Source organism: Dipteris shenzhenensis, chromosome 20 (assembly GCF_047967505.1).
Source record: "Dipteris shenzhenensis isolate YYH24624 ecotype China chromosome 20, Dip_SZ_1.0, whole genome shotgun sequence".
Classification (NCBI taxonomy): Eukaryota; Viridiplantae; Streptophyta; class Polypodiopsida; order Gleicheniales; family Dipteridaceae; genus Dipteris; species Dipteris shenzhenensis.
In genome coordinates, this window is record NC_141615.1 from 16523149 (window position 1) to 16550858 (window position 27710).

Below are 27710 nucleotides of genomic sequence, written 5' to 3' on the forward strand. Positions count from 1 at the left end.
ATATATGCACCTAAAAATACACCCTGAATGGAAAACAAAATTTACCTGTCTCACAATTTCAAGAAATGCTATGGAATGCAATATAAACGCTGCTTCTGCATCTGTAAAATGACCCTCAGAACTTTCACAGTGGTTTCGGTCCATTGCGTGCTGCAACCATTCCCCAAGCAACTGCACATCCTCTCTTCTCCCTGGCTGTGTCAATACAATGAAAGCACAATTCTGAGTTCACTCATGATAACAAATTTAGGTTAAATGCCTTGTTTACATAGTTTACAAATCACAATTATCACCTCACTTTTGAAAAACAAGGGTTTGGTTCTTTTTTTTTGGCAAGAAAACGAGCCTCTATTATGTATAACCAAATTACAAATTTCAGGATAAAGATCGAGTAAGAGCCTCGTACAAAAATATGTAGAACAGAAATGAGGCTGTCATAACCGATCCAAAGAGTGAAAATGCCATGAATGTCCTGTGGCTATATACGTGAAGATAGACAATGGTCCCACTCTCAAGAGAAAGAAGCTCTCCTGGTCACTGCAGTGTGTAAGAAGCCCTGAATCTTGCCCCAAGTGGCCATGAGGGTGTAAACAATATCCTACCAAATCACTAAGAGTGGCTGAGAGGCATAGGTATGAATCCCATCTACAGCCTCTGTGCACTTGGATTCCAAAGTTGCCATGCAATAAGACTAACAATGATCTCCCAAGCTGAGGCTATACAAGAAGAATGAGGTCTGTGCTTGGATACTCGTACAGATCCTAACTCTGTAAGCCAGGCCACACATCCCCAAATGATATGTCAAGCTCCTCCGGGCTTCTCTACAACCCCATATGCAATGTTGAATGACTCTAAGCTATGAAACATCACGCGCATTTGTGATATGCACCAAAGGCTTGTCTCCAGGTGTTGATTAAAAGCCCACCATGCTCTAAGAGCGACAAGAACATCGAAATCTGTCTCTTCTGAAAGGATCTCCAAAGTCATCTCCGAAAATTGAGTTTGCATGGATCGTGTGATGCCAAAGGTCTCCCAATGTGCTCTCTGGTGGGTACCCACTACAAGCTCTGAATCTAGGCTCTTCTAGGATTTCTGATTGTTAAAGAAGGAAAGCATCTAGTGGGGAGATACGACATCAATCCATCACCACTCTCTAGATCCCATGGTATGTGTTGGAGAGGGCATCCACCATAAAACTAACGATGCCATGGATTGCTGATGACAAGAGAGGGGTGAGGATCTATGTATCATTGGCCATCTTTTAAAATTGACCACTCTATTCGTATGGAGAACAGCTGTTTGAATTGACTCCTATTTTGTTACTCTGACTAGTCTCCAACCATCTATAACTTGCAAAGGATTCTCTCTTCTCCCTGGTTCCAAAGGGTACAAATAACATGTAAAGAGACCATGTGTGGCGTGCTAAGAAATGCCCAGCCAGACTGTCTGTCCTCAATCTAATTTGCACCTTGAAGCAAGACAAGATGTAAATCTTGGTCAATCTAAAAAGTACATCTTCAAGCGCCTGGCAAGTCCTAAGTGATAATGTAATGCTAGGGAGAGGGAAAGTCTCTGAACATTTCCGAAGCAACCACTATCGAGACTAGTCCCCTCTCCCATCTAGACCACTACATGTATCCCGAGAAGCCCAATTGACGTTCTAAGTCATCAACAAAGCACTCATTGCACATGATGGGTTGTAAGTGCCTCTCATCTTGAGTCTCAAGGGGAAGCCCTTAGAGGGATGCTCAATCTGTTGCCTAGCTATGATGATTGCTGCCAGGAGGGGGGAAGAGGGGAGTATGTGGGCATTCATGACGGTCCACTACATGCGTGAACCTCTTTGTCCTCGATCTAATTTGCCCCCCAAAAACACTTAAGAGGTATACCTATGCCAATCTGCAGAGTGCTTCTACGAGTGCCTCCCAAGCCTAAAGATGATGTGACACTCAGGTGAGAATACTCTCCAAGCGCCCACTGTTGAGACTGGTCCCCTCTCCCATTTGGATCACTGTATGTATCCCAACAAGCCCAATGGACATTCTACGTCATCAACAAAGTACTCATTTCACATGATGATTGCATGTCCCTCTCATCCTGAGTCTAAGGGGGAACGCATGAGAGATATGCTCGGTCTGTCGCCAAGCTATGATGATTGCTACCACGAGGGAAGAAGAGGGGAGTTTATTATGGGCATTCATGAAGATTCACCGCATGCTCGACAGCCACAATCACCACCTCTATGGGAGTGCAGATCTGAATCTATTAAGTGAAGAAGTCCTTCTAAGGCGCATGGCCAGAAAGGAGTCCTGTAATGACCAACTTATCTAGCAAGGCTCTACATTGGATATCAAGATCAATACGTTGAGATCTTCCTCATGTCTAGGTAATATGATATTACTCTAGGCCAACACTGGTTCTCGTAAGTATGTGCCATCAGATATGAACCAAAGATAATTCCGTACAAATCTCCTAAGCTGACCAATACAAGAGCATGAGAAGCACAAACAAAATGTGATGCACCATGCATAAACTAATAAAACTTGGTTCACCACAAGGGCTCTAGGGCTAAGGTAGTGGAGCTTATAGTCACAAGAAACGTTTTGTCTATTTCATTGTTTCGTTATCTTGACACGTTTTGCTTTGTTTCGTCTTTTTATACGGAATGGATAGGTTTCAAAAGATACCTCGTATATACAAGGATATTGGCAAAGATATGTTATATTTAAGCTAGAGTGAACAAAGGGAAATACAAATTAAGACACCTAAAAAGTGAATTCACAACACAAACACATTCTTCAAATTTATTTCAAGCTTTCAATCTCGATTCTCAAGTTTCAGCTTTAGACCATTTAATATTTATGAAGTCAAAAGCATATGGATTCTCGGATCTAGATATATGAACATTGAATCATTGATTCATGAGACAAATTGAATTTTAACCTTTATATAAACTAATGTATAAGTTATAACACATTATACATGCGACATGTCACAAAACACAAACAGGACAAGTTCCTAAAAGCTCAACTCATAAGTTTTCAAAATGTCACGCAAAAAGTTCATGAGTCATGTGAAATGTCAAGTAAAAGCTCATGAGTCATAAGTTGCCAAAATGTCAAGAAAAAAGCTTGTGAGTCACATCCAATAGGCGGAAGAATAAACAGGGGAAAAACATACTTCATGATCTGGGCAAAAAAAAGTTTTAGGAAAAAAAATTAATTTCCTATTTCAGGCAAAGTGTTTCATCTTGTTTCGAAAGGTTCCATGGCAAAACATTTTGTCACGCTTCGACTAGATGAAACGTGTTTTCACGTGACTACAGTGGAGCTCCAATAGAGTAATTTCCTTTTGAAGTTCTCCAAGATTGGAGCAAACCGCTGAGTAGGGGTCACAACTGGCAATGACCGGCGACTTCTCTTATTGGTTCCTCCATTCTCATTGGTCTCCTCTTATCTCCCTCAGCCGTTTTGCCGTGAGTGTCTAGATACCCCACTATGCTGAAGCATCCTCTAATGGCATCAACTTCTCCATGTATACTTCCGCGGGCCTTTGACTTGCACTGAGGAGCACCAAGTAGCCTCCAAGTCACATCACCTTGGATATCAACAACCTTGTCCTTCATCACCTCTAGCTGTCCTGATGACCACACGGCTGCTTGGTCGGGTCGAAAAATTGCCGCCTGCTCACTCCAGTCCACCATGTCACTTCAAACTGTCACGCCCAAAAACTACAAGCTCAGCCAAGACCACGAATTTGACGAATACAAAATAACAGGGGATGGCACAATGAATAACCCCCCAGCCATTTCTCTGGTTCAGCAAGCTCATCCAAAACTCTAACACATGAGAAGTACCTGCATGCTGAATACCAAAGCCCACAATTCCCTAGATGGATCTAGTATGCCACATGTCCACATTTGAGGGCATCTCCTCAATGCATCATTTACCCCTCTCTTGGGATATCATTGAAATCATTTGCTCCTTGGCACATTTAATGCATTTAGACCCCTTAGCCTTAGATCCACCTAGTCTTGTGCCATGTCACCCTCACCAAGGACCTTGACCTTGATTCCTTTTTAATCATTTACGTGAAGCCCAAACAAATATAATACAAACATTGATCCTTTAAAGGAAAATGTCGACTGACCCTTCCGAGGTCATGTTGCCTCAACTTGAGCGTAACATTCCTTCCCTCTTCAGGCATCAGCGTCCTCGATCATAAAGTTTGGGAACACTCTCCGTAACTGGTATACGGATTCCCAGGTAGCTTCTGATAGAGGTAAACCATGCCATGCAACCAACACCGTGGGTATCTTCCGATTGCATACTTGCATTGTTCCTCGGTCCAAGATTCTTGTTGGTTTGCGTCCTACATTATCCTCTATCTCTTGAAACAAAACAACACCCTCGATAAGTGAGTCACCTGTATGCCAAAATTTCTTTAAAAGAGAAACATGAAACACTGGGTGCACCTTACAACCCTGTGGTAATTCTAATTTATAGGCTACCTTGCTTATTCTTTTTAGAATACCACGGCCCACAATATCGGGGTGATAACTTAGCACACTCTCCTGCAGTCAAAGACTTAGAGTGCGAAGGAACTTTAAGAAAAACTTTTTCTCCTTTCTTAAATTCTCTAACGGATTTGTTTTCATCTGCATACGCCTTAGCCCTATCCATAGCTTGGCGGATGTTAGCTCTCGCAAGTGCCAGCATCTCCCGCATTTGAACCACAAAGTTCGCGGCACTAGGCACTTTCTAAGGTACTCCAACTGTAGTTAGATTCGCTGGTCTATAACCATAGTTCAGCTCAAACGGATTGAACCCTGTAGAGGAATGTTTTCTATCTTTGTAGGCAAATTCTAACAGTGGCAACCACTTGTCCCATGTATGTTGTCTCAATGACACATATGCTCTAAGCATATCCTCTAAAATTTGGTTGATTCTTTCCGTCTGACCATCCGTTTCTGGATGATCCCCACTACTCATTCCCAACTCAGTCCTTAGTGTCTCAAACACTGCAATCCAAAAATGACTGGTAAATTTGACATCCCTGTCGGACACTATGGATTTGGGTAATCCATGCAAACGAAATATATGTTTAATAAACAAATCCGCAACTTGCGGGGCACTAACAGACTCTACGCATACACCTTAGCTCTATCCATAGCTTGGCGGATATTAGCTCTCACAAGTGCTAGCATCTCCCGCATCTGAACCACAAAGTTCGCGGCACTAGGCACTTTCTAAGGTACTCCAACTGTAGTTAGATTCACTCGTCTATAACCATAGTTCAGCTCAAACGGACTGAACCCTGTAGAGGAATGTTTTCTATCTTTGTAGGCAAATTCTAACAGTGGCAACCACTTGTCCCATGTATGCTGCCTCAATGACACATATGCTCTAAGCATATCCTCTAAAATTTGGTTGATTCTTTCCGTCTGACCATCCGTTTCTGGATGATCCCCACTACTCATTCCCAACTCAGTCCTTAGTGTCTCAAACACTGCAGTCCAAAAATAACTGGTAAATTTGACATCCTTGTCTAACACTATGGATTTGGACAATCCATGCAAACGAAATATATGTTTAATAAACAAATCCGCCACTTACGGGGCACTAATAGACTCTCTAGTTGGAATGAAGTGAGCCATCTTGGTAAGACGATCAACTATCACAAGGATAGAATCATATCCATCTTGTGTCGTAGGCAGACCTACAATAAAGTCCATGGAAATACTCTCCCACCTACCTAGTGGTATTTCCAAAGGTTATAAAAGTCAGGGTGGCTTCACCCGCTCTGCCTTACTTACCAGACACGAAAAACAACGTGTCACATATTCATGAATATGTTTTTTCATTTTCGGCCAAAAGAAATCTCGCTTCACGAGATCATACGTGTTCTTGACTCTTGGATGTCCCACACATAGGCTAGCATGGTATTGTTGAATGACTCTCTGCTTGAGATCATTCTGATTAGGTACTACTACCTTGCCATTTCTTTTCAGCATACCATCCCTTATGGTATATCTTGCATAAGTTTGGCCTTTTCCGGATGCCAGGTCACCTTTTTCCCCGGGTTTGAATACATGAGCCTTAGGCCAAAGGCTCTGGACGAACTCATCCAGCTTTTGAGTTTCTCTTATCTCGGTCATTAGAGTACTTTCTAATACCATGAAACTCATATTATGCATAATGTGTGACAACGCATCAGCAACTTTATTATCCTTTCCTCTTCGGTACCGAATCGTCAAGTTAAACTCCTGCATGAGTTCTGCCCACCTAGCTTGGCGGCTCTCAAGTCAGGTTGTTTACAAATATGTTTCAGAGTATCATGATCAACATCAACATAAAACTCTGACCCATACAAATAATGTCTCCATGCTTTCATAGCATGGATAACAGCATACAACTCTAATTCATGAGTTGGCCAATTTCGTTGAGAGGGAGAAAGCTTCTTGCTTTCAAAGGCTACTCGCCTTTTCTCTTGAAGGAGAACTGCTCCTACAGCAATGCCACTTGCTAAGTGTTCGTGATGCTCAGCAATACTTTTGCTGAACACAAGAATATCGTCAATAAAATGTACTACAAACTTCCCGATATACGGACTTGGTAAATCGTTCATAAGCATGACGAATGTAGCTGGAGCATTGGTAAGTCCAAACGGCATTACCAAAAACTCATAATGTCCAAACCTGCTTCTAAAAGCGATTTTATGCACATCTTCGGATCTAATACGGATCTGATGGTAGCCACATTTAAGATGTATCGATCTATCTTACTGAAAATTACGGCCCCATGTAATGCATCTAGTAAATCATCAATCCAAGCCATCGGATACCTGTGCTTAATAGTGATATTATTCAATGCTCTGTAATCTATACAGAGGCGAAAAGTATCATCTTTCTTTTTTCTTAATATCACTGGCGAAGCAAAAGGTGAGAAACTAGGTTGAATCTGCCCCAGCTTGAGGTATTCTTCCAGTTGTCTTCGTACCTCCGCTTCTTCGGTAAAACTTAACCTATACGGAGGTCTATTTACAGGTTCTGCCCCCGGGATTATTTCAATCTTATGCTGAACATTCCGCTCTGGAGGTAACCCATAAGGTAACTCATCCCTAAAACAATTAGAGAACTGGAGGTAACCTGGATTGACTGAGGTAGGAGTTCATAAACTTTCATTACACTTTCTCTGAACTTATCAATGTATTCCGCCACTGATAAATTTCTCTGACAAAGGTTTCGATACTGATCCCAAGCTCGGGATGCTTCGTCAGGAGGTAAGAAGTGTTTTCTAAATTCTTTTTTAAACCCCTCCCAAGTAGTGGATGCCACTCAATCGTTTTGTTGTTTTATCCACCACCTATCCGCTGCCTCAATAAAACATATGGGTGGCCTTGCGGATTTTTTTCATATCATTCCTGATTTCACAAATGGCGAAAGCTTCGTCCCATTTGTGTAACCAGGTCTCTATGATATCGGAACTACGGTTAGACATCCGACTAGAATACTTTTTTGGCCTATAATTGGCAATATTAGGCACCTTAACCCTCCTAGGCTCGACCGTATGAACACTAGTTTCATGCTCCATTGGAGATTTACCTTTCTCTTCACGAGATGGCCTAGTAGACATACTATGAACCATTTTCCTAAGCTCGGATTGCCCTACATTTGCTTGTAACTGTTGCACCAAAATTTGTTGCAAGGCATCCTCCAATAATGCAATTCTACCAGATAGTGTATGGCCTACTGGACGCGACACCTGCGGGTTGGCCGGACTCTCGACTCTACGGGATCCACCCTAGAAGCTTCTTCTTCTACTTCCATTTAGGTCGATGGGGGTGTGTGTGTGTTTAATTTTATTTAACCCCTCCCACACACCTAGATTGTATCTACAATCGAAAGTCCAACTCCCAGAATTACAGCTAACCAGACAACCGCTTTTCCCTATGCTAGGGAAACTCCTCCAATCTCAGAAACCTCAAATCCTTAAATCCAAAAGCATAATCTCGCTCCCAATCCAGCTCTCACACCTTGAAACTTTAGAAATTTAACCACAAAATAAAACAAAGGGAAAAAGAAAATCGAAAGCCCCCTGGTATCTCCACGTGATCACCACACACCGGACTGGTCTCATGGATGGTGCGTCATATGCTAGCTGCAATCGTACATAACTCTTTACAACGATCAACTCTGCCCAAAATATAACGATCAACTCTACCTAACGTCAACTAGCCTTGCGTTGAATCGGCCCCTTAGATCTCGTAGATGCTGCTTGAACACATGCCCATGCGGGTGACGGGATATCTCAAGGCGAGCCTGTGAGCAATACGTGCACGTAGCAATCCTTTCTGCACCCACTCCGCGTAGCAGTTCGCCATCACGAGGCTTGCCAAGCAAGGACTCACAATTGCGCCATCACACAAGCCACGCGACGCCCGTTCAGGTTAGTTCTCACCGATCTTTAGCTCCCCAATTGAAGTCCTACACGACGATGGCTCCGAATGCCTCATCCACAGAGGAGACCTCCTTAGTTGCTTCCTTTTCCCTTACCCTTGCCCCAATCCGTAAGGTCTTCCCTGCATCCCTCAGATATATATATATTTTTCAACAGAATACAGTAGGCCTAAGCTTGACCAAAAGAATGAAATACAAGAGTTGCAAGTCGAGGAAAACTCCGATGATACGAAGGGAAAATTCTCTTTCTCAGGCCCAAATGGGGCAAGACAAGGCAATCTCGAAATAGATACTTCCACAACAATGGACGCTTCAACTAAGAGCTTTGAACTCTGAGCGAAACGTCACTCTAAAATCCCACAGCCTAATGCAATAATTTGACCAAAGCTATGATACCAAATTGTCACGCCCAAAAACTACAAGCTCAGCCAAGACCACGAATTTGACGAATACAAAATAACATGGGATGGCAGGATGAATAACCGCCCAGCCATTTCTCTGGTTCAGCAAGTTCATCCAAAACTCTAACACGTGAGAAGTACCCGCATGCTGAATACCAAAGCCCACAATTCACTTTATAACAGAATCAGCGACTGCTGTTGCTCCCCACTCCTCCTGCTCCCCTCCTCTCCCTGCTCGACTGCTGCTCTCCTCTCCCCGCTCCTCCTGCTGCTCCTCCTGCTCCCCTCCTCGCTGCCCCCTCCCTTCCCTCCTGCTGCTCCTCCTCCCTGCTGCTGCTCCTCCTCCCTGCTGCTGCTCCTCTCCCCGCTCCTCCTGCTGCTTCTCTCCCCGCTCCCTCCTCGCTGCCCCCTCCCTTCCCTCCTCGCTGCCCTCTCCCCTGCACTGCCCCCTTCCCCCGCGCTGCCCCTCTCCCCTGCGCGCTGCCCCTCCCTCCTACCTGCTGCAGCCTCCCCCCCCTGCGCTGCAGTCTGCTCCCCCCCCCCGCGCCTGCTGCTGCTCCCCCCCCGCTGCAGCCTGCTGCTCCCCCCCGCGCTTGCTGCTGCTCCCCCCCCCGCTGCAGCCTATCCCCTCCTCTCCCCCCCTGCTCCTCCTTGCTTCTCCTCCCATCTCCTCTCCCCCCTCTCTCCTTCCCCTCTCCTCTACTCCTCTTCTCCCCCTCTCCTCCACTCCTCCTCTCCTCTATCCTCCCCTCCTCTCCCCTCCTCCTTGCTGCCGCTGACTCCCCTTGGCTTCTTCTTCTCTCTCCCTTCTTCCTTCACCCACTCCTTCATCTGGAGTACCCCTATTCTCTTATAGGGGTCTCCTGGGTTTCAGGAAAGCGGACGGAGTTTTTATTTTTTGTGTTTGAATCGGCCAACACACCTCGATTGACGAATGGGTTCCCATTCAGTCAATCCGTCTCCGCTCACACCGGCCGCGAGAACTGTCACTTTTTCAAAAGACGAGCTGCAGCAGTTGCAAAAGGATTTGGAGCATGAGTGTTCCACGACTCTCTTCGCACGCATTCATGGCTCACACCCCTCCAGGTCACAAGCTAGAGATTGGATGCTGGCGGCGCTTCCTCGGGACCTCGCCCCCCACCTCAAGGATGTTCGTTTGTTGGGACGGGGTTTCTTTCAGGTGTGCCTAGATTCCCCGTACGTCACGAGAGACCTGCTACAGGCCGGGTTTCTACTTCTAGGCTACAGGAGGATCTTTTTGTTTCCTTTTCAACTGGGATTTGACCTAGTTGAAAAGGACAAGCAGGGAGTTTCTGCTTTCATCAGGTTCCCTGATCTTCCCTCAGTTTATCACCGGCTTCTTTCAGTTATTGGCGAGATCCCCCCTCTCCCTCTCTTCGGCTGCTGAGGCGGTCAAGATGGACGGGGTACCCAGGGTTAGGGTCATTGTCCACAACCCCAATATTTCAGATGACCACATCATGCTACAGCGACCCGATGGGTCTTTCTTCCGCCAGAGATTTGAGGTTGCAGGTCGGCAGGACCAGTGCAGGATTTGCCGATCCTCGGGGCACTTCGCCAGAGATTGCCCAAAGAAGAAAAAGAGGCCCACAAAGCAACCAGCTCGTACTAGCTTACGACAGAGAGCTGGAGCAGGACCTCCCGCTCCACAGACACGGCCTCAGACACGGGCTCCCCCCCCTCCTAGGGCTACTCGAGTCCCTTTGGCACCCCGCACCACCTCTGGCCCACGGTGGGTTCCGGTCACAGTTAGGCCCTCTACTTTAGTTCACTCCTCCACCTCTTCGGAGGCTACCCCCTTGGATCCTCGGGAGGAGACTACTGTTCAGGAGCCTTGTTCGACTCCACCCTTGGATTAGGCTGTACCTTTCTCAGCAGCGCAAGTTGTTGGCACCTCGTCCGCACCACTTTTTGATCAGGATCCAGTACAGGTGCCTCCCTCTTTGGAAAGAGGGAAGGGGGTTTTACATTCTCTTCCTGCTTCGGTAGGAATCCTTTGCACCCCCTCCACAGGACTGGCTCAGCGGAACTCATTTCCCGCTTTGGAGAACCTCTCTAGCCTCCCAGATGATGATTTTGTACCCTCTACTTTTGGAGAGCCAGTAATCGGCATCCCTCTTGAGAGATACTTCTCTCTCTCACCTATGGACTTTCCTCCCCTTGGACCTCGTGTGTATGGCAGGAGGTCTGCTCCAGTAGAGGTTTCTTTTTCCGCCACCAGGTCGGGTAAGGTATTCCAACCCACTTCCTCCCGCCGATGAGGATAGCCACTTGGAATATACAGGGATTCGGTGGCATCCCTCATCGCCGTCGCAAACAGATGATCAGGAATCAGCTCCATCCAGGTGTTTCAGGTGGTTCCCTAGACATTCTTTTTCTTCAGGAACACAAACTGGATATCAGAGATTGCTCCAAGTCAGGTAGCTGCTCTCATGCCAGACTTTTTGGCTTCCTGCCTTGGGAACCAGAGGAGGTACATGCATTTCAGTTTCAGACTCTATTCTCCCTCTGGTCATTGGACATGGTACCATAACCCCCTCCAGGGCCCAGTGGGTTTTACTTCTAAAGGTTGGTTTCCTCAACCTCTATGCTCCGAACAACAGAGGGGACCGTGTTTTGTTTTGGAAAGAGTTGCTCTCGTGGGCTGACATTGCGGATTCGTGGATTATTGCAGGTGACTTCAACATGGTTGAGGCACCTTCTGATAAGAAAGAGGGCAGAGAAGGTGGTATCCACTCCCTTGAGAGAGCAGCCTGGGATGCCTTCTTGTTCAGGTTCAGTGGCAGAGATGTTTGGTCAGATGATGCGTTTCTTGTTCAGTCTCAGTCACTTTTGTTTTCATGGTCGAACCATAGGGTGCAGATGCCTATCCATACTCGGATTGACAGATTCTATGTGGATGACTGGGCTCTTGATAGAGGGAGGACAGTTTGCATTGCACCCGGTGTTTCCACTTCAGACCATTTTCCGATAATTTTGTCCATCTCAGAGCCTCATCTGAGAGGACGGTCTCACAGTATTAGGATCCCCGACGCCTTATACACGGATGAGACTCTCACAAAGGCAGTGTTGGAGATCTGGGTTTCTCATATGCAGGGGGGGTGGCCGGTCCTTCACATGTGGCCACAGCACTTGCCAGTATCAACGACTTTTATCACTCTGTTGCTAGTGCTCGGCGAGGTGAGGTACTCAGGCGAGAGATCGGTATCCGCCGGCAGTTGGCAGCCCTACAGAGGGAGGAGCAGAAACGACCATAAGTTGCTTGGATACAGGAGCGCCTTGCTGCGGCAAGGGCTCACTTGCAGACCTTGCTTGATCAAAGAGCAGAGTATGCCTTCCATGCACGGGAGTCCTTTTGGATACAGATGGGAGGGAGAGTCAATAAACACTTTTTCTCTACACTTGGTCCCAGACATAGTAGAGAGAGTGTCAGGTAGCTTATTGACTCTGACGGCGTTTTCCAGTCCCATCCGGAAACCATCATGCACTTAGCAACAGCTTTCTATACCTCCCAACTTTCCGCAGATCCGAACTCACAGGCCAGAGAGGTGGCTAGAGATGAAGTTTGGCAGAGTTTACCTGTGTTGGTCACCCCAGAGATGTTATGCTCACTTGATACACGCTTTACCAACACAGAATTCAAGACTGCTCTCTCTGCCCTTCATAAGGGCAAATGCCCTGGTTCCGATGGTCTTACTCCTTTTTTAATAGCCTTTTGGGATATGATAGGTGATCATATTACGTCAGCCCTGCAGGGCATTTGGGACTCGCGTGAGATGCCTGACTCACTCACCGAGGGACTCATTCACCTTATCCCGAAAGGTGGCAACAGGAATTTTGTATCCCATTGGAGACCCATCACTCTTTTAGGCACTCTTTACAAAATCCTTGCCAAGGCGATCAGCATCCGATTACAGCCCCTTCTTCCAGACCTCATCCATGATACTCAGATAGGCTTTATGCATGGCAGGAGCATTTTTTATAATATCTTTTCCTTTTCGGAAGCCACAGAGTGGGCTATGCAGAGAGTAGGCAGAGGCTAGCAGTTCTACTCCTGGACTTTGAGAAAGCCTATGACAGAGTAGATTGGGGTTTTCTTAAGGGCTCTCTTCTACGGTTTGGATTTTCAGATGCTTGGATCAGAGGGGTCGCCTCCCTTTACAGATCAGCCCACAGCCAGGTTTTGATTGGAGGGGTAAGGGGTGACAGGTTTCAGATTTCCAGATCAGTTCGTCAGGGATGCCCTTTAGCCCCCTTCCTCTTTCTTTTTGTGGCAGAAGCTATGAGTATCTTCCTTAGATCTCAGCCTGAGCTTTTTGGGCTGAGATTGTCCTTGAGAACAGGCGCAGGAGCTTCTTGACTGTGAGTTGGCTGATGACACTCCTATTTTTATTGAGGCCTCTTCGCAGCCACTTGATTCTTTCCGGACAGCCTTGGATATTTTTTGCTCAGCTGCAGGGGCACACATTAACTGGCATAAATCCTTTGGCTTTTGGATCAGTGATGAGGACACTCCAGGCTCGGGAGTTGACATTGGTTTTTCCTGGATTCAGAGGGGTGTTCCTATCAGGTATTTGGGATGCCAGGTAGGATTGGACATCTCTCCAGCACAGCAGTTTGCCCCAGTACTAGAAAGTATAAGGAAAAAGCTCCTTTTCTGGAGCTCTGCCAAACTCGACCTTGCATCTAGAGTTTTGGTAGTGAACCAGGTTCTCTTGGCCACCTCCTGGTTTGTGTGTTCTTGCTAGTGCCGGTCTAGGGATTGCATCACTCAGCTCATCAGACCAGTCATGAATTTTTTATGGAGTGGACTTGATGGCACAGCAGATGTTGCAGCAAGGGTGGCCTGGGAGACCATTATTCTCCCTACATGTGAAGGGGGCCTTAATGTCATTGACCCGGACTTGCAGTGCAGGGCATTGCTTTGTAAGGTAGTGGTGAGGGGACTCATGCCTGGGCAGGAACCTTGGAAGGATTTCTTTTTTAGACGAATTCAGGCTTGCACACCACCTTTGGGAAATGATTGGGTGGACAGCACCCGCTGGATTTCAAGAAAGAGACTTCTATTAAGTAAGAGAAAAAACCCGCGAGAGCAAGCTCAAAGCGGAGTACATCATGAAATCATGAGGATAAATAAAAATCCCCTCAAAGTGAGGTGGAAAACAACCAAGGCTGAGGCTGAAAGTGCCACCTCAACCCTGTAGTAGTCTCAGAGAAGAAAGGAGAATCCTTCCATTCCCTGAAGAAAGAAGCCCTCCTAGCTGAGGCTGCACGGGAGTCTCCCTGCATACCCGTCCATACGGCCATCAAAGTATGTACGGTGTCTGTCCAGATTCTGTCCAGATACTAGCCAATGTGTGCGAGGGATGAACCTGAGTACCCTCCAAAGCCTCTGTGCATCTGGCTCTCTAGATATGCCAGGATGCTATGCTCGCTAGAATCTCCCAAAAAGTATCCACAGAGGCATGTACAGCTGTAAAAGGAAGGTGTGGTACCACATCCAACGAACAGGACTCAATCCGATGACGTCGAACCGAAATGGCCCGAGAGGAGTCAAATCTCTCATAGAAAACCTGAGGTCCTGTAAGAGAAAGCCAAGCCACTGAGCCCTATGTCATAAAAAATGGGGAGTGGGCAAAGTGACTGTAAATCCTGGCTACCGCCATCCAAATCATCCTCGCCTGTCTGCAATCCCATAAGCAATGCTGAATAGTCTCTGAAGCAGAGAGGCATCGAGGGCAAGTAGGGTCGGCTCCGAACCTGGACATCCAAAGGTTCACTGCAATCCCACCATGGATAGAAAGCCAAAAGAAGATAGTGATCTTTCTATTCCTGTGGGATTTCCAGAGTCTCCTCCAGAAGCACCTCTGCAGATCCGTAGTGATATCAAATGTCTCCCAATTAGGAACTCTGGAAGGTCTCCAACCTCTACTACTGAGCTGAAATCTCCTGGCATTACTGACCGTGTAACGAAAGAAGGGGATGCTCTTCTCTCGATGCCCTGCGTCAATCCACTCCCACTCTCCGGGGTCCCACTGCAAATCCCTGATGGGAACTCCCCCATAGAGCCAAAGCCTTCAAGACCCGATGGAGAGTAGCCGGGGGTCTGGGTCTAGGAACCACTCTGAATCTGATCCCTGCACCAAAAGACCTACAACCCTAATAGGCTGAAAAGCAGACTCAAGCGAGATGTCCTCTGTGGACCTAAGCAATCTGCCACCACCCTGAACACTAAAAACCAAAGCATCCTCCTGTGCATCTCGAAAGGCCAAAACCTGAAGCGGAACACCGCCTCTCGTAAAAGTACCTGCCCAAGTGGAGGAAGTGAGTGGCATATCATCTGTGTCTACCCAAACCTCTGGAAGGGCTGCCTCAATCTGCAAGATCCTCCCTGCACTCCCTCTGAGATGTCCTGTCAACCTTGATTTGGTCTCCTCTGGAAGCCTGCGGAAAGCTTTCCAAGACCCCATAGATGATGCAGGTCCCCTCTCCCACCTGGACCACTGCATGTAGAGTGAGGCACCCAGTGGACTGCCATGATCATCTAAAATACTGTCATTCCACATGATGGGTTGCCTATCAATCTCTTCCCGAGAGGAAGGAGGAATCCTCCGAAGAGTGCTTCTGAAACTGGCCCAAGCTTTCAGAATGGCAACCATGAGAGGGGACGAAGGTGATCTGAGGTGTGCTGTAGCCTGTGGTGAAGATCCACCTAACACTGCTCATCCAGTCTCCTCCTGAAGAAGGTGTGCACCTCTGTATGCTGCTGATAAGAAAGTCCTTCCACGGTTCCTGCCCTGGCATAAGTCCCCGCACCACCATCTTGCAAAGTAAAGCTCTACACTGTAAATCTGGATCAATAATATTGAGACCCCCTTCCTGTGTAGGGAGGATGAGGGTCTCCCAAGCCACCCTGGCTAAGGCATCTGCTGTGCCATCAAGCCCACTCCAGAGAAAGTTTCTGATCGGTCTTCTGAGCTGAATAATAAAGTCCCTAGAATGGCACCAGCATGAACAAACAAACCAGGTCGTGGCTAAGAGGACCTGGTTAACAACCACAACTCTAGAGGCAAGATCCAGCTTGGCTGAGCTCCAAAAAAGAAGCGTCCTTCTGATGCTCTCCAAAACGGGAGCAAACTGCTGCGTGGTAGAAATATCCAAGCCGACCTGGCAGCCCAAATACCTGATAGGCTCACCCCTCTGAACCCAAGTGAATCCTATGTCAAGCCCCCAAACTGGAGTGTCCTCATCATTGATCCAAAAGCCATTGGATTTATGCCAATTTATCTGCGCCCCTGCCACCAAGCAAAATAAATCCAATGCTGTCCTGAAAGAAGTGAGCGTCTATGGAGTGGCATCCAAGTAAACTGCTGTGTCATCTGCCAACTCACTGTCAAGTAGCTCCTCTTCCCTTCTGATGGGAAGTCTCAGCCCAAAGATGTTAGCTTGAGATCTAACATAGATACTCATAGCTTCGGCCACGAACAAAAAAAGGAAAGGAGGAAGGGGGCATCCCTGACGGACTGATCTCGCAATCTGAAATCTCTCACCCCTTACCCCACCAATAAGTACCTAGCTGTGGGCTAATCTATACAAAGAGGAAACACCTCTGATCCAAGCATCAGTAAAGCCAAAGCGTAGAAGGGTGCCCTCCAAGAAACCCCAATCTACTCTGTCATAAGCTTTCTTAAAATCCAAAAGTAGAATGGCAAGATTCTGACCACTCTGCATGGCCCACTCTGAAGCTTCCCAGAAAGAGAAAATGTTATAAAAAATGCTTCTGCCATGCACAAATCCCGTCTGAGTGTCATGAATAAGATCAGGGAGAAGGGGCTGCAATCGGAGGCTGATAGCCTTGGCCAGAATCTTGTAACAAGTCCCCAGAAGTGTGATAGGCCTCCACTGGGACACTAAATTTCTGCAACCTCCTTTTGGGATAAGGTGGATGAGACCCTCTGTAAGCGACCCAGGCATCTTGCCAGAGTCCCAAATGGCCTGCAGGGCTGAAGTAATATAGTCTCCAATCATATCCCAAAGTGCAATGAAAAAAGACGGGTGAGGCCATCCGAACCTGGGCACTTGCCCTTGTGAAGGGCTGAAAGTGCAGTCCTGAACTCTGTGTTGGTGAAACGTGCATCGAGTATAACATGCATACCCGGATTCACCAACACATGGATGCTCTGCCAAGTAGCCTGTCTAGCATCCTCTCTATCATGTGTCTCAGGATCAGCAGTAAGAAGGGTGGCATAGAAATCTGAAGCTATGCGTAAGACAACATCAGGCTCTGTTTGTAAAACCCCATGTGAGTCAATAAGCTGGGATACACTCTCTCTACTATGTCTAGGGCCAAGAGTAGAGAAAAAGTGTTTATTGACTCTACCACCCATCTGAATCCTAAAGGACTCCCATGCATGAAAGGCATACTCTGCTCTCTGATCAAGCAATAACTGCTGATGAGCCCTTGCTGCAGCAAGGCGCTCCTGAATCCAAGCATCTGAAGGCCGTTTCTGCTCTTCCCTCTGCAAAGCTGCCAATTGCTGGCGAACACCAATCTCACGTCTGAGAATATCTCGTCTCCTGGTATAAGCAACTGAGCGGTAGAAGTCGCTAATACCAGAAAGGGCAGCGGCTACATGTGATGGATATGGCTGCCCACCCTGGACATGAGAAACCCATATCTGCAGGGCTGCCTCTGTAAGGTCCTCCTCTATGTAAAAGGCATCTGGAATCCTGATGCTGGCAGACCGGCCTCTCAAGTGAGGCTCTGAGATAGCCAGCACAACAGGAAAGTGGTCTGAAGTGGAAACCCCAGCAGCAATGCATACCGATCCGCCTCTGTCTAGTGCCCAGTCATCTACATAGAATCTGTCAATGCGTGCATGAATAGGCATCTGCTGCCTCCTGTTCAACCATGAGAACAGGAGGGACTGTGGCTGAATAAGAAAGGCATCATCCCACCAAGTATCTCTGCCACAGAAGTGAAAAAGGAAGGCATCCCAAGCTGCTCTCTCCAAAGAGTGAAGTCCGCCTTCTCTACCCCCTTTTTTGTGACGGTAACTCAACCATGTTAAAGTCACCTCCAATCACCCATGAATCCACAATGGGGGCCCAGGAGAGCAAAGTCTTCCACATAAGGACACGTTCCCCTCTAATGTTGGAGGCATACAGGTTAAGGAAACCAACCTTACGCCCTCCAATCAAAAGAATAATCCACTGAGCTCTAGAGGGAATAATGACTCTGTGTCCAACAACTAAGGGGAGAACCGACTGCGAAACTGAAATAGAAGTGCCCCCCCTGGTGCCCAAGGTAGGCGACCAAAAAGTATGGCCACAAAGCAACTTGCCTGACTTGGCACAATCTCTAGAATCCAGCTTGTGCTCTTGAATAAATAAGATATCAATGGAACCCCCAGTAACACCTGGATGAAGCTGATCCTGGATCAGCTGTCTACGGCGGCGATGTGGGACGCCACCTAGGCCCTGTATGTTCCAACTAATAATCCTCATCGACGAGAGGATGTAGAGTGGAACACCTTACCCGACCTAGTGGCGGAAACAAACCCCTCAATAGGGGAAGACCTCCTGCTCGAGGAGGGAGGGATGGAACCAAGTGGCGGAAAATCAACAGGGGAAAGAACCCTGCCACCTGAAGAAGAAGCCCTGTCAACAGGAAACCCAATCACTGGCTCCCAAAAAGTAGCGGGCACAAACTCCTCTGGGAAATCTGAACCATCTGCCAGGGCTGAAAACGAGTTCCTGTGAAGCAAGCCAGACACTGGAGTGCGAAGGATCCCTTCTGAGGGAAGAGGATCAATAGTGTAAACCATCCCCTTCCCCCTATCCAAGGGAGGAAGTGAGGACTGCTCTCTATCCTATGTCTGCCTAGCCGCGGAGACCTCTACTGCCTCAAGAAGAGCGTCTGGCACCGTTGGATCTAGGGAAGAAGCTGCAACTGGGGAGGAGGTCGAAGCTTCAGTGTCTTGGACTGTGTGAGGTGAGACTGGAGGGATAGCTAGAGGTGGAGCAGAGTCCACTAATGTACCCTCGTGAACTGAAGGAGAGATCTGCACACGTGCCAGAACCCACTGGAGAGCGTCGCGTGCCCCTGAGGTAGGTGGGGGTCGAGGAGCAGGTGATGGACCTGTACCACCCCCCTGTCGAGGCCGAGGAGCGGGTGCTGGACCTGTACCACCACCACCCTGAGGAGGACCGCCATGCGAAGGTCGAGGAGCACAGGTGCTGGACCTGTACCACCCCTTTGTCGAGGCCGAGGAGCAAGTGCTGGACCTATACCACCCCCTTGTCCCCCCTGTCGAGGCCATGGGGCGGTAGCTGTACCAGAGGGCTTCTTGGGCCTTTTCTTCTTCCTGGGGCAATCCCTGGCAAAGTGTCCAATGGTCCTGCATATCCTGCACTGGTCCTGTCTGCCTGAAATCTCTACTCTCTGGCGAAAAAAGGAACCATCCGGGCGCTGGATCATAACATGATCCATCTTGAGGTTAGGATCCTTACAGAGGACCCTAACTCTAGGTACCCCATTAGCCTTGGTTGCCTCTGCTGCAGTCAATGGCAACCCAGGGAGGGGTGGGATCTGAGCAACTGCGCCAAAATGCTCCCCAATAACAGAAAGAAGTCAATGGTAAACCTGGGGAAGCCCGAGGAATCTGATGAAGAGCGAAAAGATTTCCTTATCTGCCTCCACTGGGTCGAAACCAATATGAAAGGCTTCAAAGAATATCTTCCTGTGTCCCAGGTGTAAAAACTCAGCCTTGAGCACAGTGCTCGCAGCCTCTGGAGTGTCAAAAACAACCTAGAAAAAACCTCGTCCTAGAAGACGAACATCTAACAATCGTGGAGTGAGGTCTGGGGGGAGAGCCGCAAGCATCCAGTCTCTGGCTTGGGATCTGGAGGGGTGAGACCCGAAGATGCATGCTAGCAACGTGGTAGAGCATTCAATCTCTACATCCTTCTTGAGCTGTTGCAACTCGTCTTTAGAAAAGGTAATAGTTTTCGCGGCCGGTGGAGGTGGAGTAGGATTGGCTGACGGAGTATCCATTGCCAATCGAGGTGAGGAGGCCGACTCTGACAATTTGAAGGCTCCTTCCGCTCCAAAAAAAAGCTGCGGGAGATAGGGGGGTAGAAAACAGGGAAAGGAGGTGAGGAGGGAGTGGGGGGAAGGGGCGAGGAGGGGAGGGGTAAAGGGGAGAGGCTGAGAGGCTGACGGGGAGGGGGCAGGCTGAGAGGGAGGGAGGGGGCAGGCTAGGGAGAGGAAAGGGAGAGGAAGGAGAGGCAGGAAGGGGGCGGGCTGAGGGGCAGGGAGGGGCCTGGCTGAGAGGGAGAGGAGAGGGAGAGGAAGGAGAGGGAGGGGCAGGGAGGGGGCGGTGCAGGCTGAGAGGGAGAGGAGAGGGAGAGGAAGGGGCGGGCTGAGAGGCAGGGAGAGGGCGGAGGAGCAGGCTGAGAGGGGGAGGAGAGGCAGGGGGCGGGCTGAGAGGCAGGGAGGGGGCGGGGGAGCAGGCAGGGAGGGGGCGGGGGAGCAGGCTGAGAGGAAAGGAGAGGCAGCGGGCTGGAAGGGGGCGGGCTGAAGGGGAGGAGGAGAAGGGAGGGAGGGGCTGAGGGCAAGGGAGAGAGGGAGGGACAGGCTGAGGGAGAGGGTGCAGCAAGGGAGCGGGGAGGAGCAGCAGCTCACTCTAGAAGCTCTTTTATGGGCAAGGGGGACCTGTAATCTTCCCCCCGCTGGATTTTCACTTTCGCCCCTCTCAAATCTCCTGCCTCTCCTCTCATGACTGCCATCCTGAAAGCTTGGGGGAGCTTCAGGAACACTCTTCGAAGGATTCCACCTTCTACCGTCGAAGAGATTGATAGGCAGCTGATCATTTGGAATGATAGTATTCTTGACGAGCATGCCAGACCACTGGGCACTTCCCATTACATGCAGTGGTCTAAATGGGAGAGAGGCCCCGCTTACACAGTCGGCACTTGGAAAGCTTTTATCAGGCTACCTGAGGATCAGAGACTGCAGTCCGTGAGTCACCTCAGAGGGGTAGCACGCAGGATTCAGTAGATAGATGCAGCCATCCCGGTGGAATGGACAGTTGAGTTGCCTATTACTACCACCACTTGCATGGGGGCTTTTTCGAGGATATCAGTTCCTTTACAGGTGATCGCTCTCCGAGGTCTCGGGGAAGACGCACTGGTCTTTGATATTGGGGATGGAGGTTTACTTTCTACATCCAAGGATGGCATTCTTCTTGAGGTTGCCTTTCAGCCTGTCAGGATTGCTGGTTTTGTGGACCATGGAGCGGGCTTGCAGTGGTACTTAGACCCCGACCCTCTACTCTTGGCCTTGGGATCCTGGAGGTTGTGGTTATATGGAGGTGCACCTATCAGGTGCTTGCAGTGGGACCCAGGAGAGTGGGAGTAGATAGATCATGGGCACCGAGAGACGGGGATTCCCTTCTTTCGTTTCACGGTTGGTAATGCCAGGAGATTTCAGCTGAACAGTAGGGGTTGGATTCCCTCCAAAGCCCCCCATTGGGAAAGCTTCTTCATCACCGCAGATTTGCATAGAAATTTTTGGAGGAGGCTCTGGAAATCCCTCAGAAATAGAAAGATCACTCTTTTCTTTTGGCTTTCTATTCATGGAGGGATTGCGGTGAACCTGTGGAGATCACGATGTGAGGCTGATCCCAGTTGTCCTCGATGTCATTCTGCAGAGGAGTCAGTGCGACATTGCCTTTGGGACTACAGTCAGGCGAGGACTGTTTGGAAAGGGGTTGCTCGGATACTCAGCATCTTTCACACTTCCCCTTTCTTCATGACTCGGGGCTCGGTCGCATGGTTATCCCTTACCAGGCCCCAGGTGTTTTATGAGGGTGAGCCTTCTTCTTGGACACTCTCGGTCCGCCGGCAGGTGATAGAGCCCTGCTCTCTTCAGGATGTACCACTTACTCCCTTCACAGCTTCTCATGTTTCAGTGGACACCTCTTGGGAGATTTTGGCTAGCATTTCCTCTTGGCACATTTGGAGAGCCAGATGTACAGAGGCCTTGGATGGCGCCTAGATACACCCATCACAGGTGTTCACGGGTATTTGGACTGACACGGTTCACACTTTGATAGCCATATGGGCTAGCATGCAGGGCCCTTCACGGGCAGCCTCTTCTAGAAGGACTATTTTTCTTCGAGTTTGGAGGGGTTCTCCCTTTTTCTCGGAGGTTTCTACCGGATTGAGATGGCACTATCAGCCTCAATCCTTTCTTTTTGGCTCTTGAGCTTTTCGTGCATTGCATGATGTATCCCGTATGGAGCTTGCTCTAACGGTTTTTCTTTAATACTTAATAGAAGTCTCCTTTTGCCCAAAAAAAAAAAAAAAAAGCCCACAATTCCCTAGATGGATCTAGTATGCCACATGTCTACATTTGAGGGCATCTCCTCAATGCATCATTTACCCCTCTCTTGGGATATCATTGAAATCATTTGCCCTTTGGCACATTTAATGCATTTAGACCCCTTAGCCTTAGATCCACCTAGTCTTGTGCCATGTCACCCTCACCAAGGACCTTGACCTTGATTCCTTTTTTATCATTTACGTGAAGCCCAAACAAATATAATACAAACATTGATCCTTTAAAGGAAAATGTTGACTGACCCTTCCGAGGTCATGTTGCCTCAACTTGAGCGTAACACAAACATACAAGATGCTACTGATCACCTAGCCTACACCACAAGCCCTTTGGTCACTACTAGAGTTCATCTCCTCCCCTGACCTATACAAGTAGTCATTTGGTGTAATGTCAACCATAATGGTGGAACCCTGTGGTTTGGTTTGCTGGAAAACTTAGAGGTAGGTTGCTTACTTGAGGCCAAGACTACTCATGCAGCAAAATAAGAACCCTGAGATCTCAAAACAAAGAATGGAACACAACTCACTCCGTGTGCTTATTCAGCCAAACAGAATGTCCTAAAATAGTGTAATATATAAGCACAAAATATAGCCAAAAACTCTGACAACACCTTCAGCAAACAAGCAAAATAGGCTCTGTTTGTTGATCCTTCTACGATCACCACGTGTCCCCAATGTACTCCAATGGCTGCTCTAGATAAGTCTGCTACTGCTCTTCCTGTGCACCACGATCCGGCTCTTGTACACTGGCTAGGTCTGCCCCTTTGTGTGCTTGTGGAATGTCCAAAGGTGCCTAAACTATGAAAGAAAGAAAGCAAGTTTATTAACGTCTACAAATACACTCACAAACACACACACTTTTTTTTCTTGGTGAAATCCATATGTCTTTATATTACAAAGAAGCCATCCCCAAAGCAGAGATCAGCAAGTACAAGACCAGAAATTTTCATTATAAGACAAGTAGAGAATGTAATCAATCTGACTAACCGACAAACAATCGTGAAGAAATTGCCTCAGCGACATCTGGAAAGAGAAGAAGAGGGAAGGAGCAGACTCTTGAAAGACTCTGTGATTCCTATCTTTCCACAGAGTCAAGAGTGTCCAATATCTAACCCATGTCAAGAATAGATCAAACTCTGGTCTCCTTGGGTGAATGCCAAAGATCCAAAGAACTTGCCAAAGGAGGTAGTTGGAAAGCGAGCCTGAAGGCACTGCCGAAGAAAGAACAAGAAGTACGGGTGACAAGACAATTCCAGTAGAGATGAAGCAAGGATTCCTTGGGTGCCAAACATCTATGGCATAAAGCAGGAGCAATATGGCGACGGACCAAGAGTTGGCCAAAAGGAATAACGCCAAGCATGACTCTCCATAGAAACACCTATTGGCGAAGTGGAAGTTTGCAGGACCAGATCTGTTGCAATCTCTTACGCCACCATCTGGCATTACGATTGAAAGACCAAAGTTGATTTGCATGTTTCGATATCCAAAGAGGAGGCATCAAAACCCTGTACAAACCAGCACTGAGATATCTCCAAACCGCAAGGGGCGAATAGAACCCTGGCGATGCAAGGACCAATCAGTAAGGCAAGACATGAGCTCCAGCCTTGGCACCAGTAAAAAAGAATGAAGCATCCGAGAAAGATAATCACACACACACACACACAAAGGAAAAAAAAAATGATATATGAGACTGAAAGAAAACCATATACAATGAAATGTAAGGGTGGGTCCACTAAAATGGGCTCCCCTACTCAAGGCTGATGCCTGTGATAAGAAATAAAAGTAGTACATCGCGCTATTGCTGCAAGACAAACCCACCAAGGGAGAGCAAATACCAAGGAGAATCCACTCGTCTATCAATCAGTCACCTGTCCTTGAGTGGCTGGACCTATCTATGATGTCATGGGACCAACACGATTTAATGATTGAGGAATGACATGAGGAGCTCGTCTAACTATGGCTCAGGACCTAGCAAGGGCTCACATCAAGAGAGAAAATCAGTGATAGAACACAAAGTCTGGCGAGAGGCCCTTTTAAAGGCAACCTCAGCCGCCTAGGAGGTCCGCCAGTAGGGTAACCCTTATCTCTCTCTCCTCTCTCTGTTGTGCATATGCAAAGGCAACTCACATTAAGGTTTAAAGAAGATCTTGCTATGAATTACACTATCATTAACCATTGCATGTTACATTGTATTAGAGATTCGGTCTATAATCTAGCTTGACGACCGCGAGTGCATGGTTGTGCTAAGATCAAGAAAGATCACACATCCAAGTGCCATGGATCATGAAAGGAGAGAAGACTTTGATGAGTTTGACTTCCAAGAAGACAAGAAAAGTACGCTTTTGCTAAGCACTCAAGAAATGATGGAGAAGATTATGGAGCGAAATTGACGACTCCTATCCTCCCAGCTAGCAGAAAACTCATGGCAACTATAAGAAAAAAAAGATAGTTGGATGAAGCAAAGAAGCAGCTTGAAGAAAAGGATGGAGAAAGACCTAAAGCAGTCAAAGAGTCATAAATTTCAAAAAACTACTCTTACCAATGTGAGAGGATCGCAAGCATGAGGAGCAATCCAATGCACAACGAGGGTCTAGACCGAGAAGCAGCACTGCTGCTGTAGCACTAGATGTCAGCCACTATGCAAGCTAGCTTGAGCACGTCAGCTCCCACAGCCACACTAAGCCTCTACACCAGCTAAGGTCACCCCCCACCAGGTCCACTCCGAAGTTCACCAAGTATGATGGTAAGTATGACCACTCTGCTATTTTACAGGCATATTCATCAATTCGCCGCTCATTTTTCTTTATCAGAAATTCAAGGTGAATAAGACAAAGCCCATCTCGTAGCCCCTCATCTCACAGGTGAGATAGTTACTTGGTGGCAACATTGGGCCAATAGCCATACTGACCCTACCACGGATGTCAAAATTTTCATTTGGGATATGCTTGTGTCCGACCTTAAGTCTCATTTTTTGCCGCCCCGGTGTATATGCTCAACCTAGAGGATGAGTTCTCGCCTATCTAGAACAAATTGCATGTGTTGTCCTATGGTAACAGGGTCTTCACGTCGACACAACAATTGGGGGTGTCTGAGGACAACAAGCTAAAGCAATTCATCTGAGATCTGGACTTCAACATTCGTTTCCCATTGCAGAATTTTGACATGCTTACCTATGAGCACGCGCTTACCCTCAATGAGAATCATGATATGACATTGAATGGGGGAAAGCCCAAGTAGGTCCAAACCAGTGCCAAATCCCCGCAAGAGCCCCCCAACCCAACGGGTAAAGGCGTTGAGTAAAAGGACAATCAGTACCAAAAGAAAGATAACCAGCAGTTGTCTTGTCAAAAGGAGTCCAAGCCTAAAACGACTCCAATAGAAAAGGCTAAAGCAAGCATCACAGGAGGTTACCTACAGCCCGACAAACAAAAGCAGTACCACGTAGAACATCGATGTTTGCATTGCCATCGTGTTGCAAGATTGTCCAAAGCGGTGCTAAGAAGGCTGCAAAAGCACCAACTTCTACCGTTGCTTCTGTGGTAGCCATTCCAGCCCCACCGACTTCAGCTATGAATTTAGTCTTGCCTGCTTTGAATGCCATTCCAATGGCACATCAAAGGGCAGAAATGTATTGTCCTTTTCGATATGCAAAGCTCCGAAGATGCCATCTCCCGGCAGTTAGCCGAGAAAATGGGGTTCACTCTAGTACCTCATCAGCTTGCCGTGGATGGGTTCATGCCCAGATTACGTACACAAAACATGCATAAGGCCACTCAATTCTCTTTTTTAATTTAAAAGGCCTCTTTCGAGCAAGTATCATTGTTATACCTTTGTTGGGGTGCGACATGATCTTAGGTATCCAGTGGTTCCATGAGTTTTTGATTGGTGGCAGGATTCCTTCACCATAGTCGAAGGTCTCTCTAAGCCTGGTGGGGATAGGAGTATTCTACAATTCCACACATTCGGGCAGGTTGTGCTATCCATAAGGCCACGGTGTGTGCACTTATCTATGTCCATTGCCACCAATAGAACACAGTTTAGCCAGCTCCTCCATTGGGGCAAGCCATGGTTGATCTACTCCATGAGTTTCAAGATATTATGCTCCTGGATGATCTGCCACTCAACTTCCACCCAATCCGCAGGAGAACCATATCAACTTAATTCCAAATTCCACCCCTCCAAGTAAGTTTCCTTATCCACTTTCCAAGCTTGTGGAGGGAGAATTAGAGCAATAATTGTCTCAGCTACTTCGCACAAGGTTCATTAGACTTCTTCGCCACCATTCACAGCATCCATACTTTTGTATAGAAAAAAGGTAAGTCAGCACACTTACGTGTTGACTAACTCACAGTGAGCAATAAGTTCTTGATGCCCCGCATTGAGTACATTTTGAGAGACTCAACGGTGGCAAGTATTTTTCCAAGATAGACCTGTGGTCTAAATGCCCAACGAATACCCATCCCGGAAAGGGTGTAGAAAACTCCTACTTGTCTGGTGGAAGTGCTCCCGCCTTTCGACAGTCGCTCTCAAGCCTAGAGTACCGCGCTCCCAAATGGCGCACAATGTGAAGATGATATCCTGCCAAATGGCTTGCTGCATCTGGCCTCCCAGACGTTCCAAGCAGTGATGCTAGTGGCGGTCTCCCAAACACCATCCTCCGGGAAGCTGTTGGGCATGAGTGGGTGGGCTGAACTGCGTCATGGATCTCAATCCGGGAAACCTGCTGTCCATGTATCTTGTAAGCCATCGTGACAGGGTCGATCGCAAAGGCGTGGCCTCCCTCCGTGAACCAGGCCACCATCCCCCACGTGAAAACCCTCCTCATCCTCTACATGCTAGCAACAATCCTGAGGGCTGCTAGCCAAATCCATTCTACTTTAAATCTTTCCTTAAGCAAGAGTTATTCATCTTTCATATGGGTGAAGGTGAAAGTCTAGGTACATGTTTGAATCGGTTTCAGGGTTTGTTAAAACAATTAAATGCGTTAGGCTCTAAAGTATCTGATGACGACGCAAAAGCAATTCTTTTGAAGGCAATCACTAAGAGGTATCCAAACTTAGTGCAAATTCTCCGCGTTAGCTCAGACGACCTTGAGTTCGATGATTTAGTGTCACTTCTTTTGAGTGAGGAACGGCGCATGAATGCTCAAGGATTTGTGGGAGAGCCATCATATGCTATCAGCAGCAAAGATAAGAATTTTGGAGGAAGCAAGGTTGGCAATAAAGGCAAGGAGGTCTTGAAATGTTCATATTGCGGGAAAGAAGGACATGACGACTGTCATTGCTACAAGAAAGCTTACGACCGGCAGACTCGGAAGGAAAAGGTGTTAGCTGCTGAAGCAGCACTTGCTGTCACAGATGAAGATTGGGTAGATGAAGATGACTGGGCTTTTTAGCTCTATCTAGATCGAGTATGTTTGAGGGTTGTGC

The 27710-nt window shown here is 47.6% G+C and overlaps 1 protein-coding gene across 1 annotated transcript in view; it reads right to left on the reverse strand.

Annotated features, from left to right (window-relative positions):
- LOC147889347 (uncharacterized) overlaps nucleotides 1-27710 on the reverse strand; it is a 225183-nt gene that overhangs the window by 185181 nt on the left and 12292 nt on the right. Inside the window, exon 5 of the mRNA XM_087392059.1 lies at nucleotides 46-195. Within this exon, the coding sequence (XP_087248185.1) occupies nucleotides 46-195 (150 nt within the window). The remainder of the gene's footprint in view (nucleotides 1-45; nucleotides 196-27710) is intronic.